The 21,515-nt window shown below is 39.6% G+C and overlaps 1 protein-coding gene across 1 annotated transcript in view; it reads right to left on the bottom strand.

Annotated features, from left to right (window-relative positions):
* Positions 1 to 21,515, bottom strand: part of RGS7 (regulator of G protein signaling 7) — a 348,752-nt gene that overhangs the window by 38,222 nt on the left and 289,015 nt on the right. The window contains exons 10-11 of the mRNA XM_075555677.1: positions 1,705 to 1,803; positions 431 to 492 (exon numbers count right to left, since the gene is read on the bottom strand). Coding sequence (XP_075411792.1) covers positions 431 to 492; positions 1,705 to 1,803 — 161 coding nt within the window. The remainder of the gene's footprint in view (positions 1 to 430; positions 493 to 1,704; positions 1,804 to 21,515) is intronic.

Genomic DNA, 21,515 nt, shown 5'->3' with positions numbered 1-21,515 from the left:
GCTGAAGAATATATTGACCTTATAAACTGATTTAAAGGAAAAATAGAAAATACTCCTCAATTACTAATTCAAATTCTGACATCAAGCAATCACTGAATGGCATATATTCAAAAGAATTAAGAGAGAGGACCCAAGTTGCTGGAAAGTAATCAGTAAATTGAATGTATCATTTCTTTCAACTGCAGTATAACTCCCTGGAGATATACTCCATAGGATTCAGATCTCTTAAATGCCCTTTAGCTATTACTCTACAATGATTAGGACATTTGATTTCTACCAAGAGAGTTATTTGAAAGGTTTCTAGGGTGGGGGCATTCTTCCAGGAATCTGATTATTTGTCTCTGCTCCTCTCCCATTTCTCTTATCATTTTCAACTTATATTACTATTATTTGAAAATAAACATTTATGTAAATATTTTGAAATACTTACCTATCAGCAACTTTTGACATTTTTAACCGATGTCTATCTAATTGTATTTGCCAATATTTTATCTGAAAAAAAGGCTATAGATATAGTTACACAAATAATGATGTTTTCACACCTTTCATTTCTAAATTCTAACAGAAGTGGGTAATTTTTAACAAATGTGTATTCTAAGTCATAGTTTTTAAAAATGGCTTAGAAAATATTAACAAAAAATTTAAATCAGATTGAATGAAAGATGACCAATATCACTTTACAATGGCAACAATTTTTTGGTTTTATTTCTTGCTTCAGAGAATTGTGTATTTATACTACATATTTCAGCAAAATTATATTTAAAGTTTTATGAACTATTTAAAAACATCAAATATAGAATCACATTTTCTCTCAAGTATTTAATTCAAAAAATAACTTCCTTTTCATTTATTAGTATAATTTAAAAGTAAAGTCTACTACTTAAAAGTTTTCAAAAAAGCATCAATGACATGTGTTGTAAAATAATTAATTCTATCAATAATTCTTGAGAAATCTTCACATGAATAATAACACTAGAAAAAACCTTTAATTAAAAATACTTGGAACTACTTTTCTTTCATGGTTTTATAGATATACTAATAAAATATATTTGTTATTTATAAATACCATAATATTTTAATAAAATAATAAAAATAGAATCAAATGAAAATAAAGTTCCATGGTTCATCTAACCAAGAGATTGAATTATGAAATTATATAAAACCCAGAATTTTATTGTGAGTTAAAAATTAGAATCCAAACTATTAACTAATGGTTGGAAGAAGAAGCAACATGTATCATGAATCCAGTGCCAGTAATGGAGAAATTTTATGAGGTTTATAAAAGCCAGAATTTGCTAAGAATTGCTCTGGGGAAAATCATGTCATATCATTGGATGGAGGAAATGCATGACTCTATGTTTCCAACCAGTTGTCCTTTCCATTTTAATACAGAATCCAGGGATACAAAACAGCTAAAGAGTTTGAGATTTCTATAAATCAGTGATGTTTTTATTTAATTTGAGATAAAGGATATGAAAATTTAAGATAAAAAAGCCTTGAAAATTACTACCATACATTCATACAAATTCAGATAACTAGACAATTTAAAACTAAACAATTTCATTCCTTAGTAATTAAAATATTCTACAGGCTACAGTAAATCATGTTTAAAAAACCAACTTTCAAATATTTATTATTAACATTCCTTATCTGATCTTCACAGGAATTACTTTTATGGCCAAGTCATTTTAAAAGTTGACCTACCTGTTGGTGCAACTCATCTTCTGTTGGAGGCTTAGTTTCTGGGGTGTGTGTGTGCGTAGGGCTGTGACTTCTAATATCATTTTGTAAACCATAGACAGACTATATTGAAATTAAAAGAGGTATGTCAGTATAAAATTTCATTTACAAATTCACAGACTTCCTTTGTTAAATCTTCAGAATGTGTGAAAGTTACATAATTTTATGCCAACTTGAAGATATATAAAAATGTAGGGGTGGTATCCAAGCTGTCAATCAGGTCGCAGCCTGATGCTGCCTCCCTGTGGACATGGTTTTCTCATAATAAGGGCCTGGAGACCCTCCCCTTCTCTCTCTACCTCGACTTTACTGCTTGCTGGACACCCTGAAAGATGCCAAAGTCCTGCCATATTTCCACGAACTTCAGCTCCGTGCGACTTTGCATGCTCCAGCCTGTGGTCTTCCTGCATTCTGCATCCTTGCACGTGGCTGTGTGCGTCTGAAGAGGGCCTGATGGACTAGTGTCCGACTTAGGGGCTTGAGTTTGACTGGGCTGGGATATTTTTCCTGGATATTTAGTTAATTCTTGATATTAAAAATATGATCTTTGCATAGAAAAGGAATGGAGTACTGAAAAAGAAAGCCGGGTGAGGATTCTGATTATTATTTGGTTTCTGATGTTAGAATGAAAGACATTCCAAAGTACTCCTCAAGTAAGGAGCCTTAGCATGGGCAGCCACTTGTAGATATCAGTTAACCTAGAAGCTGTCCATAGTCTTGAATGCATGATGCCACAGCGCTTCTATATTGACTTTTTAAAAGGTCAAGCTCATTATTGGAGAAGACAGGTTTCGGTTTTTGGTTTACTCAGAAAGTCCCACTGCTTACAAGTAAAAACGATATAGCTGAGAACGTTAGGGAATCTTAAAAATTCATCCTTAATCCAAAATGTGAGATATCACATTGGTGACATCCTGGGGGAAACCAGATGAGTTATTTTTAAAATATCTTAAGTGCTATTACTTTAAAATGCATAACTTACCATGCATTAGCGGACACTTTAAAGCGCTCTGACGAACACAATAAGAGAAACCCTAGACTACTTATAACTGGTCACTAGTTTAAACCCACCAACAGTGATGTGGGACAAAGATGAGGCTCTCTTCTCCTGTGAAGATCTACAGCCTTGGAAACACTATATAGGGTCGCTATGAATTGGAACAGGTCATATGGTAACAACTTTGATTTATCATTCATGAAACTAGAAGCAAAAATTATCAACAAAATCCTAGTCAGCCTAACCAAACAACATATTAAAAAAATAACACATAAAAAAAAATAACACATAATGACTAAATAGAATTTGTACCAGGTATAACAGGATGACTTGCAGTAGAAAAGTAATTATCATAAGTGACAGCACAAATAAATCCATTTAATAAAATCCAACACCCATGCTTGATAAAAATGTCCAACAGCAACAACAAGAACAACAACAAATGAATAAAATAGGGAAACTCCCCAATACAATTAAAAGCATATAAACAAAACCAATGCTCAATATTATTCTCAGAGAATTTGCACACATGAAAAAGAGAAGGTTGCCCTTTATCACCACTCCTATTCTATGTTGTATTGGAAGCCCTAGCCAGAACAATAAGGCAAAAACAAAACAAAAGACATCCAAAATGGCAAAGAAGCAGCAAAGCTATCTCTATTTGCAGATGGATTGATCCTTTGCATAAGAACCACTACTACTAAAAAAAAAAAAAGAACCACTACTAATCTCAGTCTGTCATGTGGTGGTGCCCTGTGTGTGGCTGTGCAATCAGAAGCTGTGTCACTGATATTTCAAACCTAGCAGGGTCACCCAAAGTCAGCAGGTTTCAGCAGTCTCCATATGAAGACAGTGATCCATTTCAGAAGGATTAGCTCCCGAAAACTTTATGGATAGCAGCAGGCCATTGTCAGAGAGAGTGCTAGAGGATAAGCTTCTCAGGTCAGAAGGCACATAAAATATGACCGAGGAAGAGCTGCTTTCTCTGAGTTGAGTTGAGCTTAATGACATGGATGGAGGAAGGCCTGAGGGAAGAAAGCCTTCAGGAACTTCATTTGCTGATGGGGAACTAAAAATCTCAATAACCTATGAATAATTGTTACTTGGACTGGAAGAAGTATCAATCTAGGAAAATTAGAAGTCAAAATGAAATGGAATGGATGGAGATTGATATTCTAGACATCAGTGAACTAAAACAGAAAGGCGCTGGCCATTTTAAACCAGAAAATCATATCGTCTACTATGCCAAGAATAACAAATTCTAGAAAAATACTGACACATTCATCTTCAAAAAGAATGTTTCCAGATTTATCTCAAAGTACAACCTAATTTACTGTGATAGGATAATATCTATCAGCATACAAAGAAATTCAGTCATTACAACAGAAATAAATACCATCCACATTTATGGACTAACCACTAAAGTTAGTCGTAAAGAAAATGAAAAATTCTGCAATCTTCAGTATGTAATCAATCCAGCATTCAGTCCATTGACAATTACTGACAATGAGAATGCAAAAATTGTAAACAAAGAACAATAGTTGGAAAACATGGCCTTGGTGATAGAAATGAAGGAGGCGGTTGCATGACAGACTTTGGCGAGACCAATGGTCCTAAATATCTTTTTAGAAAAGCACAACACACAAAAATTGCTCCAGATGGAATGCATAGAAATCAAACTGACAAGATCTGTGGGAAGAGGTCACCGAGAAGCTCAATACCAGCAGTTAATCCGAGGCTAATGGCTGACTATGGGAAGAACATCAATTCCTTGTATGTAATATCAGGCTAAAGCTGAAGAAAACTTCAAACGAGTCAATGAGAGCCAAAATACCACCTTGAGTACAGCTCATCTGAATCTTGATGGTACCTCAAGAAAAGACTTCTAAAGCTCTAAAGACAGAAGACCTGATGAGCTGTGGGAGGAAATCGAGAACATCGTTTATGAAGAAAGCAAAACGTCATTCAAAAGGCAAAAGAGAGAGAAGAGGTCACAGTGGATGTTCGAAGTGACTTTGAAGCTTGCTCTTAATCCTAGAATAGCCCAGACAAATATAATAAATGATCAAGTAAAGGAGCTGAACAGACGTTTGGAAAGGGTTGCTTGAGAAGACAAAGGAAAATATGGCAATAAAACATGCAAAGACCCAGAGTTAGGAAACTGAAAGAAAAAAAAGAATATGCTCAGCATATCTTAACTGAATAAACTGAAGAAAAAATTAAGGCACAGGACGCAATATTGAAATATTCTATGGCCAAAATATTGAACCATGCAGGAAGCATCAAAAGATGAAGGAAAAAATACAGAGTGACTGTATGAAAAAGAGCTAGGAGTTATTTCAGCATTTCAGGAGGTAATACATGAATAAGGTGCTGAAGGAAGACGTCCAATGGTGCTGAAGGAAGACGTCCAAGCTGAGCTGAAGGCATTATCCCAAAACAAGGCTCCAGGAATTGATGGAATACATGTTGAAATATTTTAATAAGCTGATGAAACACTGGAAGCATCTGCTTGCTTATCTCAAGAAATTTGGGATAGATTGCTGCCTGGCCAACTGAGTGGAACAGATCCATATATGTACTACTTCCAAAGAAAGGCGTCCCAACAGTATGCTCGAATTACAGAACAATATCATTAATAGCACATGCAAGTAAAATTTTACTGAAGATCACTTAACAGTGTTTGCAGGAGTACATTGAAAGAGAGCTGCAAGAGGTTCCGGCCAGATACCACAAGGATATGGAAAAAGGAACATCATTGCTGATTTTGGATGTACTTAGCTCAAATCAAAGAACACCAGATGCCCGGCTATCAAAAGAGATAGTGACTGGGGTCTTAAAGGCTTGAAGATAAACAAGCGGCCATCTAGCTCAGAAGCAACAAAGTCCACATGGAAGAACACACCAGCCTGTGTGATCGAGTGGTCCCAAAGGGATCAGTTACCAGGCATCAAAGAACAAAAAATCATATCATTGACTGCACACCTCCATGATAGGATCGCTGAAGACAAATGGGTGCACAAGCAAATGTGGTGAAGAAAGCTGATGGTGCCCGGCTATCAAAAGAGATAGTGTCTGGGGTCTTAAAGGCTTGAAGGTGAACAAGCGGCCATCTCGCTCAGAAACAAATAAGCCCACATGGAAGAAGCACACCGGCCAGTGCGATCACGAGGTGCCCAAGGGACCAGATATAAGGCATCATGCAAAAAAAAAAAAAAAAAGATATGTGTGTGTATGTATGTGTATATATGTGTATATGTATATATGTATGTGTATATATATATTATATTAAATGAAGGGGGAAGTGCAGAGTGGAGACCCAAGGCCCAAGTGTCGGCCAATGGAGATCCCCTCATAGAGGGGCTTAGGAGAGGAGATGGGTTAACTAGGGTGTGAGGTAGTATTGATGAAGAACACAGCTTTCCCCCAGATCCTGGATGCTTCCTCCCCCCAACTACCATGATCCGAATTCTACCTTGCAGGGCTGGATAGGACAGAGGCTGTACACTGGTACATATGAGGGTTGGAGGTACAGGGAATCCAGGGTGGATGATACCTTCAGGACCAAGGGTGTGAGGGACGATGCTGGGAGAGTGGAGGGTGAGTGGGTTGGAAAGGGGGAACTGATTACAAGGATCCACATGTGACCTCTTCCCTGGGAGAGGGACAGCAGAGAAGGGGGGAAGGGAGACCCCGAATAGGGCAATATATGACAAAATAACGAGGTATGAATTACCAAGGGCATATGAGGGAGGGGGGAAAGGGGAGGGAGGGGCGGGGGTGAAAAGAGGACCTGATGCAAGGGGCTTAAGTGGAGAGCAAATGCCTTGAGAATGATTGGGGCAGGGAATGTATGGATGTGCTTTATACAATTGATGTACGTATATGTATGGATTGTGGTAAGAGTTGTTGGAGTCCCTAATAAAATGTAAAAGAAGAAAAGAGAAAAAAAAATGATTAGGGCAAAGACTGTACAGATGTGCTTTATACAATTGATGTATGTATATGTATGAACTGTGTAAAGAATTGTATCAGCCCCAATAAATTGTTAAAAAAAAAAAATAAATAAAATGAAAAAAAAAAAAAAACACCAGAAATATGTTTACTTGTGTCTTATTGACTATTCAAAACCATTCACCGGTGGGTATCATAAAAGACTATGATAACATTGAGGAGAATAGGAATTTCTGAAAATTAATTGTGCTCACGTATAGATCAAGGGGCAATTGTGTCAAAAGAGCGATGGGATAGTGCATAGTTTACAATTGGGAAAAGTGTGCATAAGGATTGTATCCCCTCACCATACTTATTCAATTTGTATGCTGAGTAAATTATCAGAGAGGCTGGATTATACGAAGAATGAGCCATCAGCATTTCATTGAGGACTGCTTAGTAATCTGAGTTATGCGGACGACACAATCTTTCTTGCTGAAAATGAAGAGGATTTAAAACACTTGCTGATGAGGCTCAAGGGTTGTAAACCTCAGTAGAGGGTTGTAAGCCTCAATGTACAGAAAGTCAAAATCCTCACAACTAGAGTTCTGGTAACATGACAAACAGAGAAAAGATTGAAGCTGTCAAGATTTCATCTTGCTTGGATCCACAGTCAATGTTCATGGAAACAGTAGCCAAGAGATCACATGATGCATTCATTGGATAAATGTGATACACAAGAACTTTTAGAGTGCTGACAAGCATGCATGTTACTTTGAAGACTAAGGTGTGGCCTATCTAAACTATGGTATTAAAAAAAAGGCCGTTGACAAGGAAGATGGAAACAGTTCACAGATATAGGTTCAAAGATAAGAACAATTGAGTCTCGGGGAGGAGACAAGCCAGTCAGGGTGCGATGTAGCATTGATGAAAAATACAACTTTGCTCTAGTTCCTAAATGCTTCCTCTCCCTGCTCCAACTATCATGATCCCAATTCTGCTTTACAAATCTGACTAGACAAGAGGATGTACACTGGTACAGATAGGAACTGGAAACACAGGGAATCCAGGGCGGGTGATCCCTTCAGGACCAGTGGTGTGAATGTCGATACTGGGAGGGTAGAGGGAGGGTGGGTTGGAAAGGGGGAACCGATTACAAGGATCTACATGTGACCTGCTCCCTGGGGGATGGACAACAGAAAAATGGGTGAAGGGAGACAATGGACAGGTCAAGATATGATAAAATAATAATTTATAAATTATCAAGGGCTCATGAGGGGGGGCAGCGTGCAGGGAGGGGAAAAAGAGAACTTGATGCAAAGGACTTAAGTGGAGAGCAAATGCTTTGAAAATGATTAGGGCAAAGAATGTACAAATGTGCTTTATACAATTCATGTATGTATGAATTGTGATAAGAGTTGTATGAGCCCCTAATAAAATGTTTATACCAATTGAGAAGGCAGTGCAAGACTGAACAGTATTTCAATCTGTTGTTCATGGGGTCACTATGAATCAGTAGCCACTTGATAAGATCTAATAACAACAATATATACATGTGAACATTTGACATTAAATAATGAAGACTGAAGAAGAAGCAATGCATTTAAATCATGGTGCTGTTGACGAACATTGAATATGTTATGGACTGCCCAAAGAATAGACATTGTCTTAGAAAAAGTACAACCAGAATGCTCCTTAGGGAAAAGGCATTGTGAAGTTTTATCTCACATCCTTTGGACATGTTATCAGGAGACACCAGTTCCTAGAGATGGACCTTACACTTGGTAAAGTAGAGGGGCATCCAAAAAAAGAAACTTGACAATATGGATTGATGCAGGGGCTACAACAATGATCTCAAGCAGAAGAACAATTCTTAGAATGGAGCAAGACTGGCCCTTACTTCATTCGTTGTACATAGGGTCACTGTGATTCAGAACTGACTCCATGACACCTAACAAGAACACTACATTGAAAACCACATAGCAACACAACAAGAAAATTGCTGGAACTAATGGGAGGATTCAGCAAAATGTCAGCGTATATGTCCAACAAGCAAAATTTATTAGAATTCATCTCCACTAACAAAAAGCACTCTGTAAAGAAAATCGGGAAGATATATAATTAACAAAACATAAATTTCTTAGTAATAAGTCTATCCAGAGCCACAAAAACCTATAGAAATAAAATTACAAGCAACAAAAGTAGACTTACATACCGGGATAAGAAGAACCACAAAAATATTTTCTTAAACAAAAACATCAATATGTGAAGTTATTTTCTCAAGGCAGCCTCCATCTAGGTCATAAATTCCCAAACTTATTTGGCCTACCACCCTTTCAAAAGTATAAAACAAAAGACCTCAGTCCTACTCTAAGACAATGAAGAAATTTTGTGCTTTGTACTATAATCCAGGATCAATTTTAGGTATCTGATTTTTCAGCCCACCTGCACCTCACTCAGTTTCATTACAACACTTTCCCGCCAGGTGGCAGCATCACTCACTTTGGAAAACATTGGTCTAGATGTGTACACATCTGAAGTTGGTGTTTCCATCATTCGAACCCTTTCCCCCCAAATTCTGCAGTCTTTGATTCACACCGCATATAAAGGGCAGTTTTGTTACCCTTGAGAATACTGGATTGTGTTCTTTGAATTATAAAAGCAATTATCTAAAGAGGTGAAATCAATGTTGTCGCTTGAATGAGGTAAGATTTCCTAATGGTGAGGCAGGGAAGCTTTCCCAGTAAAATTCTTATAGGCAATCATTGCTTACCTAAAGGAATGAGCAGGTGTTTGTTATGGAGGGAAAAAAAACAAACAAAAACTTCAGTGCAATTTTCTTGGCCTTTTCCCACCAATGCAGTTTGCAATTTTCTTAAGATTTCTTCCTAATTAAGACCCCATGACCATCCCATGTCCTTTGAGAAGGTCTATCAAGATTATTCCTTTGATAGATTTGCAAGAGTTAAAGGCAATCAGATGTAACTACTGTTCTATGTGCAATCCTGCAATAACTGTGATCTATAAGTGGATGCATGCATAGACATGTAAGTAGAAAAGTTTATTTACTGTCATGAATGGAAGTGTATATGTCACTTGGATCAAGAGGCCTGATACTGTGAAAATGTCAATACCACTAAAAGAAACCTATAGCTATAATATATTCCAGATATAGATTCCATCATCAATTCCTTAATGACCTGGAAAATTCAATGACTAACTTTATGTGGAAAAGAAGTAGACCTCAAAGAAGCCAAACAATAATAAAGAAGAACGAATGAAGAGAACTCGCACTTTCTGATCTCAAAACATTCTCCACAGCTAAAGGAATTGAAACAGTGTGGTACTGTACATTGACATATATATTGTCCAGTGAAATAACGTTAAAAACCCAGAAGTAAATCTATCTACCTCTGGATAGTTGATCTTTGGAAAAGGACGTACACTTATTAAATGGAAAAGAGGCACATCTACCCTGATTTATTTGCTGTTGATGATGAGTGATATGGCTCCTGATTCATTTTTCTGGCTGTGGATATCCAGTGTTATAGAATCATCTGTTAAAGAAATGCTCTCCTTTGCAAAATCTAAAATTACAGAAATCATTAATGAATAAATAGGGAGTAAGCTCAGAGACTTTAACATGAGGGAGCCCCAAAAAGTTTATGGAACATTTCCATTTAATTTTAATTTAATCTTTTCCCCATGAATTCCTAAAGACCCTTCATATGTAGAATGAATAATTTACCAAACATCTGAAACAATACAAACGATGAGAGACAGACTAGATGGTTGGCATCTTGAAACAAGTCTAACATGCACATCCATGAAAAGACATCACCAAATGAATAAAAAGAGAACCTAGCTTCAGGGGGATAATTCCTGGCAGCATTGTATTGGAAAAGAGAATATTTTCTAAAATTTATAGAACATTTCAACACATGTAAACAACAGCAAACAATCCAATTATAAAATTGGCAGAGTATACACTTCACCAAAGAAGATACTGAGGGGCTAAAGAACTCATGAAGAAATGTTTGACATCATTAGCCGTTCCTGCCCTCTGCTGCCAATCATGAGTCCTAGTGGCCCTATAAGACATAGTGGGATTTCTCCATAGGGGATACATCTTTACAAGGGCAGACAGCTTCACCTTTTCCCTTTAGAGCTGTGAGTGGGTTAAAATGCTGACTTTGTGGTGAGCTGCCTAATGCAAAATCCTATACCACCAGGACTCCACAGAAGTCAGCAATGAGTTCTATCAGAGCAACAATGGGTTATATCACACCTCATCATTAATAGTAATGTTTAAAAAAAAGAACAAAGAAAATAAATACTAGAGAGGATGCAGAGACTGGGAAACCTCATTCACCACTGGTGGGACTGTGTGGCAGTTACATAATTAACTTGCAAAGGGGTGGAGTTGAGCCTGTCAATCAGGTCACAGCTTGATGATCTCATTTTGGAGGCGCAGAGGAGATAAGCAGCTCACTGGAAACCAGACGTACGGAAACTCTCTGCGTCATCTTCCTGCTGACAAGACACATGGAGCTGGAGGAGCCACATGGAGACCCACACTAGCACAGAGATGCTCCTACCACCACTGGATCCACAAGACTTTCCACCAACTGGCCTGTGATCTTCCGGCATTCAGCATCATTGCGTGTGCTGCATGAGTCTAAAGAGGAATTTATAGATTGGTATGAGACCTATGGGCTAATATTGGACTAATGGACTTGATCTGGACTGGGTTGGGATGTTTTCTTAATGTACGAATGCTCTTTGCTATACAGTTCTCTCTTACATGGAAAATCACTGTAGGAAATGGTGTTTCCTTTAAAAGTGTGTCATAGAAGTACCACACAATCCACTATCCTATTCCTGGGTATGCATCCAGACAAAAGAGAAACACAAATGGATACATTCACAATACCGCATAGCAACTAAAGCCAAAAGAGGTGGAGACAACCTAAGTAACCATCAAGAATGAATGAATAAACAAACTAGGTACATACACAGGATGGAATACTATGTGGCACTGATGAATGACAGAGTCTGCGAAATACCTCATAATATTGATGGACTTGGAAGTGCAATATGACAGGATAACAGCTATCCAAATACAAGGAAATCTAGCCAACATCCCCATTATCCACTAAATACAAACACTAAAGCTAGTGATGAAGAAATTGAAGGATGTCTTAAGTCTGAAATTGGTCAAACAGGTAAGACGGTACAGTCCAAGCAGTGTTTTGTTGTTATATACAAGGATATTAAAACTCCGAATCAACTGGATGGAGCTTAACGACAGACAGAAAGTGAATGATTACAACTACAAATGCATAATGGGGACCCGCGCTCGGTGGTTGCCACGCCGGCAGTCTGGGGGCGCCCCTCGCGGGAGCCCGCCTCCACCTGGGGCGCACATCCAGCCTGGGCACGCGGCGCTCGAGGGCTGCGGGACCCCCAGGGCCCAGCCCGCCTCCCCAGCGCCCGCCCCCACCCCCCAGCTTCTCCCCCTGGAGGCGGAGCCACGGCGGCCGCCCGGGACGCGGATTGCGCCAGAGCCTGAGCCGAGCCCAGCCGAGCCCGAGCCGCCACGCACAGCTCCCGGGCTTCCTCCCAGAGCACCGGCGGTTGGCGGGCTGGAGGGGCGAGGGCGGGCGAGGGGGCGCGCCCTGGGGTTGGCGCTGAAGACAGGACCCTTGGCCACAGGGGGGAAATAGAAATCGGGGCCTCAGAAGAAAAACTTGAGGAAGAGTGTGTACGCTTCTAAAGGAAATGAATAAGAAGAGGGATCAGAAGGAACTGGAAAGATTAAATTCTGGAGTTCTGAGAATGGAGCGCCTGGGTGATGATGCAAGCAGTCCATATTCTTGATTTCCAACCAAAAGACTGGAGGGTCCTGTCTTCCCAGCGGTACCTCTGCAGAAAGGCCTGGTCATCACCTTCTGTAAACTGAGACATTGAAAACTCCAAGGAGCACAATTCTACTCTGACACACAGGATGTGGCCCTGCGTGAGAACTGACGCGATGTTAACTGAGTAGCTGAGAATGTAAGCTCCTGAAGGAGGATGGGCATACTATTATTAGAACTCAACCTTTAAGCGAGGGCTTACTCATAGTACATATTCTTAGTATTAAGTAAACATTTTTGAACTTATAAATAAAATTGTAGATATTCTCTGGTAATGAACAGATAGATCAGAAGTAGCTATCCATTATAACAAAAGAAAATTTTCCGTATATAAAAATATACTAACTTTTAAAGATATCCTATGAGCAAACTTAAGAAATATGTAAGTGGTCAATATAGGCTGAAATTATATTATTTTCTAGGCAAAATTGTGCAAGCATTTAGGTTTTAAAATAAACATAAGCAAATGTGGTGAAGAAAGCTGATGGTGCCCAGCTATCAAAAGATACAGCATCTGGGGTCTTAAAGGCTTGAAGGTAAATAAGTGACCATCTAGCTGAGATACAACAAAGCCCCCATGGAAGAAGCACACCAGCCTCTGTGATCACGAGGTGTCGGTGGGATCAGGTATCAGACATCAAAGAACAAAAATCATATCATTGTGAATGAGGGGGAGTGCAGAGTGGGGACCCAAAGCCCATCTGTAGGCAACTGGACATCCCCTTACAGAAAGGTTGCGGGGAGGAGACGAGCCAGTCAGGGTGCAGTATAGCACTAATGAAACAAACAACTTTCCTCTAGGTCTTTAATGCTTCCTCCCTCCCCACACCCACCCCACTGTCATGATCCCAGTTCTCTCTTACAAATCTGGCTAGACCAGAGGATGTACACGGGTACAGATAGGAACTGGACACCCAGGGAATCCAGGACAGATGAACCCCTTAGGACCAGTGGTGAGAGTGGCGATACCTGGAGGGTAATGGGAAGGTGGGGTAGAAAGGGGAACTGATCACAAGGATCTACATATAAACCCCTCCCTGGGGAACAGACAATAGAAAAGTGGGTGAAGAGAGACTGTCGGACAGTGTAAGACATGACAAAATAATAATCATTTATAAATTATCAAGGGTTCGTGAGGGGAGGTGGGGGAGGGAGGGGAAAAATGAGGAGCTGATACCAAGGGCTCCAGTGGAAAGAAAATGTTTTGAGAATGATTGAAACAAATATACAAATGTGCTTGACACAATGGATGTAAGTATGGATTGTGATAAGAGTTGTACGAGTCCCCAATAAAATGATTGGGGAAAAAAGCAAAAGAATAGCAATGGCGAATAACTGATCCATTTAGAAGGCTTTGTTATATTAATTAAAATAAAAATGCCTCTTTTAATATAAAAAAAGAAAGAAACTTAAGTGCCTAGAAAAGAACGATGGCAACATATGTAGAAATATGCCTGATACAATTCATGTATGGGTTGTAATAAGAGTGGTAAGAGCCCCCAATAAAATGATTTTCTAATTAAAAAAATATACATAATGGGTTTGACAGAGGTGGCCTTCAAAAAGTTCATGGAAAAATGGAATTGAAAGATAATAGAATTTTTCCATGAACATTTAGAAACCCCTCATATGCATTTATGTGCTGCAAATACATGCATGAAAAGCTACATGAATGGAGACACATATGAAAAGTTCTTAGTCATAGATAGCAAAGCACCCTGAGAGAATCAATTGCTTAGCTTTATGTCTCAGGGTCATTGTCTTGGATGCATAAATGTTAAATAGAGTAACATTATCCAACAAAGATGTAATACATCTTCCTTTGGTGACTAGGGACTAGGGTCTTTTCTTTTTCTTTTCTTTAGCTAGGGTATTAGAAGCTTCTAGTGGCCATCTGAAGTACAATTGTTGGTGTTTACTTGTCTGATGCAAAAATTGAAGATGTTTGAAAATAATTAGTCTAAAGTATTAATTGACCATTCAGACCTCAACATCCATGACTCTGAAAGCAGAAGAATCAGATGATGCTTCACCACTATTACTGATATACTAATTACTTATACTAATTTCTCTGAAAGAGATCACAATAGGAGTTCCTGGATTAAGTGGAATAAAAATGAGGACACAAATTAAAAATCAGTCTTACTGGTCCAATAGAGATTGGTGGAAGCTCTTAGATATCATTTAAGTCTATAATTGAAGAGGCCTCCATAGTTTAACATTCATACACAGGTCTACAATGTGAACATTAACATCAGTATCAAGGGGGTATGCATTCCTTAGAAAAATCAGCCAAACAAGGTCAATGAAAAGCAGCATTTACACAGGGGTAAGGTTCAGAAGGCAGGCACGGAGAGCAAAGAAAAGGGGAAAACACCTGAGAGCGAAGAGTGTTGTTTTATTGTGAGGACTGGCAGAACAGGAGGGCCACATCAGCTGGGATCAGATTTTTGAGAAGGGCGAGGGGAGAATGACTGTTTAGTGGCTGCCATGCAATGATATGACAAGGTCCCCACAACTAGCAGACCTTCCTACCACATACTGATAAGAAATGAAGTCAGGAAGGGAAAAGGGGAGCACACAGGAGGTACCCCCCAAAAAGCATAGCTCTTTTCCAATGCAATGTATTTAATTTGTTTTTCAAAACAACCTTATCACTTTCAAAATACTCTCCATTACACTTAACACATTCATCCAGTCTTCTATTCCATTCTTGGAAACATTTTTTAAACTCATCTGTTTGGATGTCTGAGAGCACCTCCCTTGTTTTTTTTCCTCACCTCATCTACATCTTCAAATTGCTGTCCTTCCTTATCCAACTTCACTCACAGGAGCAATAAGAAGTCCCATGGAGCAAAGTAAGCTGAGTAAGAGAGGTGTGTGGAGCAAGAGATGCAAGCTGTGTTTTGCCAAAAAAACTGGTACACTGAGATGGCTGCAAGAGCAGGTGCATTTTCATGGTGGCAAAACCCTCCCCAATCTGGCCTTTTTGTCACACACTTATGTAATCTTTCCATTACCTCTAAATAGAAAGCTTGGAAAAACTTCATCATAAGCACCTGTGGGCATACTGAGAGTGCTTTCGTTTACGGCAGGTCTGATGTCCAGCAGGACTAGTGGGAGGATTGTGGTGAGTGAGAGGACCCAATGTGGCCAGTGCCTGCCGATTTCCCACCCCCTTTGGCCTTATCATTGCAAACGGGGCTCCTGCACTCCCAGGGCACCAGCCACCTGTCCCAAACCAGCATGGCGTTCCCTGCCTATTGATGCAACTGGTGTCTGCACCAATGCCAGGCACCACAACCATGTGGAGGCTCTCCCCAGACACCTGCACCAAGGCGTAGGGTTTTTCACCCTTGATCAGCACCCCTTCCTGTGGCAGTGAGGCCTCCCCCACATTTGCCTTCTATTGGGCATCTTAACAAAAAGAAAAAGGCTGCTAATTGTGGCCTAACAGCCCAGTTCAAAGCATCCCAGGGGCCTGCATACAAGCTCTAGCCCACTCCAGTCACTGAAACTCCTCACCACTGTTGGCCACTGAATCACTGTGGAACCCTGACTACACAGTATCTAACCCACCTCTATGCTAAGCCACAGGCAGCCCCCAAAAGCACCCTTATCAGTAACACAAAGAAAGTTCATTGCCCCCTGGTCTCCCAAAACATGGCACCGATATCCACAAAGGGGTCAAGGAATCAGCAGCTAACCACATCACTCTCAACAAAAACCAAACAAACAGAGAAACAAAACACAACAGCAGAGTTAATGATGCTCATAGAAGAATTACAAGTGGATCTGTCACAAAAAGGAATATTCAGAAGGCTCCTTGGAGTAATACATGAGTGGAGGGAAGCAACACAGAATAAGAATGCAATGATAGAGGTGATTAAGTCTACAATTGAGAGGATAAACTCCACAATAGAAGGGATGAAGTCCACAAACCAAAAGAAAATACAAGTGTTAGTGGCTGAGGGGGCAGAAGCTACAAACAAGATCTTGGAACTTATGAATAGACTAGAGGAGACAGAGAACCATATCAGCAATCTTGAAGACACTCATGCAGAGTTCAGCAAATTAGAAAGACAGTCAAATAGGATAATAAAAGAGGAGGAAGATAACCTGAGATCAATGACAGCTGTTATGAAGACGAACAATATTCAAATAATTGGTCTACCAGAGCAGGACACTACGAACCATTCAACAGCTAAAATAGTGGAGGGATTTCTGGAAGCAAATGAATGAGAATAAGAAACTCATACAGGAAGCAGACAGGACACCAATTAGACTAAACCCCAAGAAGAACTCGCCAAGGCATAAAATAGTTCAAATATCCAAATTCGAGAACCAAGAAAAAAAAATTTTAAGAGCAGTAAGGGAATGGAAGAGGATCACGTACAAGGGAGCTCAGGTAAGAATATGCGCAGATCTATCATGAGAAATCATGAAGAGGAGGAGAGAGTGGAGTAACCTCTTCCAAAAGCTAAAAGAAAAAAAAAACCTGCCCAAGAATCCTCTAAGTTGCCAAAATATCCATTAAGATAAATGGGGAGATAAGGGTCTTCCAGGAAAAGGAAAAAGTCAAAGAATGTGCTGTAAACAAGAAACTCTGTGGAAGATACTGGTGGACTCACTATGGTCAGAGGACCAACATCCACCAAACACAAGTAGGAGACCACCATATAGCACAACTCCATCCAGAAGCCAACATGCAGACAACAATTACCAAGATAACAAGGCCTCAGAAGGAAAAGACAACAAGAATGAAGTCCCTCATACAAACACAGAGCACTGATATGGAGATAGGAAAACACCCAAAACACAAGACTTGGGAAGACAGCAATGAATCCACAGATCATGATAATAATTTCCAACAGCCTCAACTAATATATTAAAAGAAAAAGGCTGGAAGACTGGTTCAGAAAATATAACTCAATAAACTGTTGCCTACAAGAGACACATAAACTAAGCATAAAAGTCTGGCAGGAAGAATACCAGGCAAATGGCAATTTTAAAAAAGCAGGGGTGGCAATCCTAATCTCTGATGAAATTGACCTCAAGGTTCAAACCATAAAAAGAGAGAAGGAGGGGCACTATATGAAGCCCAAAGTACCAGTAAACCAGGAACCAGTTAACATGTTGAATAGTTATACTTCTAACAATGGACTGGCAAAATTTGTCACACAACCTATTTGAAAGTTGGAAAAAGAATTCACAGATTTAACAATCAGAGTAGGTAACTTTAATACACCACTATCAGAGAAAGATGGCTCACTGGGAAAGAAGTTCAGCAAGGAGGTTATAAAGATAAGCAATACAATTAGGCAGCTGAACCTGATAGACATTTATAGAATTTTCCATCCCAGAGCAAAAAATTTCACATTCTTCTCAATCTCACATGTCTAATTTTTGAGAATAAACCACATGCTGAGATATAAACCAAGCTTGAGTAAATCTGAACACACAGAGATTAGGTTACTCAGATGTCATTCTCAGATCACCATGCCATAAAGCTGGAGATTAGTAAAAGGATGACCAGAAAAACAAGGGCAAACAACTTGTGGATGAACAGTAATCTTCTGTGAGTGAATGGGCACTGGCCCAGGTTAGAGGGACATTAGGAAGTTTCTAGCAACTAAAGAGAATGAGAATACAATGTATCAAAACTTATGGGACACTGGGAGAGCAGTTATCAGAGGGAGCTTGTTATCAATAAATGCACATATGAAAAAAGACGAGAGGCTTATGACTGATACATTATCTTAAAACCTCCAGCAATTAGAACAGAGTCAACAGAATAACCCCTCCAATGGCAAAAGAAAAGTATAAAAATCAGGACAGTGGGAGAACAAAAGAATGCCGCACAAGATTAATTCAGCAAAAGCTGCTTCTATGAAAGGATCAACAGAATTGACAGACGACTGGTGAACTTAACTCAGGAACGGAAGGAGCAGTCATCAACAGCCTGGATGAGGGATGAAATAGGTGAAATCACAACAGACCTCAATGAATTAAAAGGATAATAACAAAGTACTATGAAGGACTGTGTTAGTCTGGGTACATTAGAAAAACAAATCCACAGAAACTCATATAGATAAGAGAGAGTTTTATATAAAGGGTAAGTGCATATCAAGAAAACATCCCAACCCAGTACTGCCCAAGCACACAAGTCCAACGTTAACCTATACGTCTGACACCAATCCACAAAATCATCCTCCATCTCACAATACACACGCAATGATGCCGACCTAAGGAGGAAAGCCGAATCAGTGAACGTGTAAGCTTTCAGCACTGGCAGGGGTCTCCACACGGCTGCTCCAGCACCCAGGGCTGCATCGGAGCATGTCCATGTGGTTTCTCCTCAGGGATGTCTTGCAGGAAGTAAGCCTTGCAAGCTGAAGCAGGAAACTGGCTAAGGCACCCTGGTCTGACTATCAGAAAGCAAGAGACCCGAGAACTAGAAAGGCAAGGCTCACTGAGCCATTTATCTCTCCACCCTTCAATTAACCCCACATGTGTTTATCGGCCAGGTTGGCACAATAAACTTTAACTATCTCAGACTGTATTCTAATGAATTAAAAAATGTGGGAAGCATGGATAAATACATGGGAAAACAGTCCCACCTTAGATTAGCCCAGACATAGGTCAAGAACCTCAACAAATTCATTCCGAATGAAGAAATAGATATGATTTTCAAAAAGCTACAAAATAAAACCAAACAAAAACAAAAAAGAAACTCAAAAAGGCCTGAGACCAGATGACTTCTCAGGGGAATTCTACCAAGAATTCATGGAAAAGCTGACACTTATCCTCCCAAATTATTCCAGAGCATATAAAAGGATGGTAAACGCCCAAACTCAGCCTACAAAGCCAGTATAACTTTGATACCAAAACAGGGCAAGGATCCCACAGTTATAGAGAAGTACAGACTGATTTCTCTAACGAACATAGATACAAAAATCCTTAACACAATATTGGCCAAGAGAATACAAAAGGATATGAAACATATCATCCACCATGATCAGGTAGAATTCATCCCAGGGATGCAGAGATGGTTTAACACCACAACTATTATACACCCCATTGATAACAAAAAGTATAAGAATTACATGATAATATCAATAAATGCAGAAAAAGCATTCAACAACACCTAACAACCATTCCTAATTAAGACACTCATAAAGCTAGGAATGGAAGGAAAATTCCTCAAATTAATACAAGCTATCTACGAAAAGCCAACAGCCAACGTCGTTGTCAATGGAGAAAGGATGAAAACAATCCCACTGAAAAACGGGGCCACACAAGGATGCCCCGTGTCCCCATTTCTATTCCATACTATACTGGAGGTTCTAACTAACAACATAAGACAGCAGAAGAACATTAAAGGTAGCCAACCGCGAGAGGAGGAGGTGAAACTATTGCTATTTGCAGACATGATTCTGTACATTGAAAATCCGAAAAGCTCCACCAGAGGAGTACTTCCAGTGATAAAGGCACATGGAAGTGTGGCAGGATACAAGATCAACAAACAGAAGTCTATCAGTTTGCGATGCACATCAGATAGGATCATGGTAGAGGAGATCAAAAAGGCAGTACCGCTCACAATAGCCAAGAACAGATGGATATACCTAGGAATATATTTAATTTAAAAAACCCTAAAGACATATACAAGGAAAACTACAAGCCTGTACTGCAGGAAGCCAAAAGTGACTTCCACAGAACATTCCATGCTCATGGATTGGAACACTCAACATAGTATAGATATCAATTGTACCCAAAGCACTTTATAAGTTCAATGCTATTCCGATTCAAATACCAAGAACCTTATTCAAATAATTGGAAAAACTGACCACCAATTTCATATGGAGAGGGAAAAAGCCCAGAATTAGCAGAGAACTCCTCAAGAAGAAGGACAAAGTTGGAGGACTCGCTTTACCTGATTTTAACACCTACTACTACACAGCCTCAGTGGTCAAAACAGCATGGTATTGGCATAATGACAGATACTCAGACCAATGGAAAAGAACCCAAAGTCCATAAATAAAACCATCAGCATATAGACAAATGGTCTTCGATAAGGGCTCCAAAAACATCAAGTGGGTGCTCTCATTAAGTGGTGCTAGAAACAATGGATATCCACATGTATTAAAATGAAACATGATATTTACCTTGCCCCATGCACAAGAACAAGCTCAAGGTGGATAACAGACCTAGAAGTACAACCCCAAACCATCAGGACCATCAACAAAGGAATTGGGACTAACCTAAGTCATCGGCCCAGGGAATTCATAGCATCGCCGCAATCGGGAAGTGTATACACACAGGTGAACTGGAAACTGACAAGTGGGATTTAATAAGAATAAAAGACCTGTGCACCTCAAAAGACTTCACCAAGAGGGTGATAAGGCAGCCCACAGACTAGAAGAGGAACTTTAGCAATGACACATCAAAGTGCTTATTACTAAAATCTACAAAATGCTCCTGGCCTGCACAAAGAAGAGTTAAAACCCTGAGGAGGTGGGTAAAGAACTGAAAAGAAATTTCACTAGGGAGGACACCCATATGGCCAATAAACACATGAGAAAGTGCTCCCGATCATTTGCCATGAGAAAAATGAAAATTAAAAGAACCACGAGATACCATGTAACACCCTTGAGGTTAGCCCTAACCAGAAAGTCAGAGAGCAACATATGTTAGAGGAGATGTGGCAAAATAGGAGATCTCCTCTACTGCTGGTGGTTATGTAGATATGCACAGCCACTGTAGAAAGCGATCTGATGATATTTAAAGAAAATGGAAATTGATTTACCTTATGACCCTGCTATCCCTCTACTGGGCATATACCCAGAAGAGATCAGAAATAAAACACGAGTCGTCTGAGTCCCAGTGTTTATTGAAGCACAATTTACAATCGCAAAACCGCTGGAAAC

This window comes from Tenrec ecaudatus, chromosome 8 (genome assembly GCF_050624435.1).
Source record: "Tenrec ecaudatus isolate mTenEca1 chromosome 8, mTenEca1.hap1, whole genome shotgun sequence".
Taxonomy (NCBI): domain Eukaryota; kingdom Metazoa; phylum Chordata; class Mammalia; order Afrosoricida; family Tenrecidae; genus Tenrec; species Tenrec ecaudatus.
Note: the sequence above shows the minus strand (reverse complement) of the source record. Positions and strands in the feature narration are given on the sequence as shown.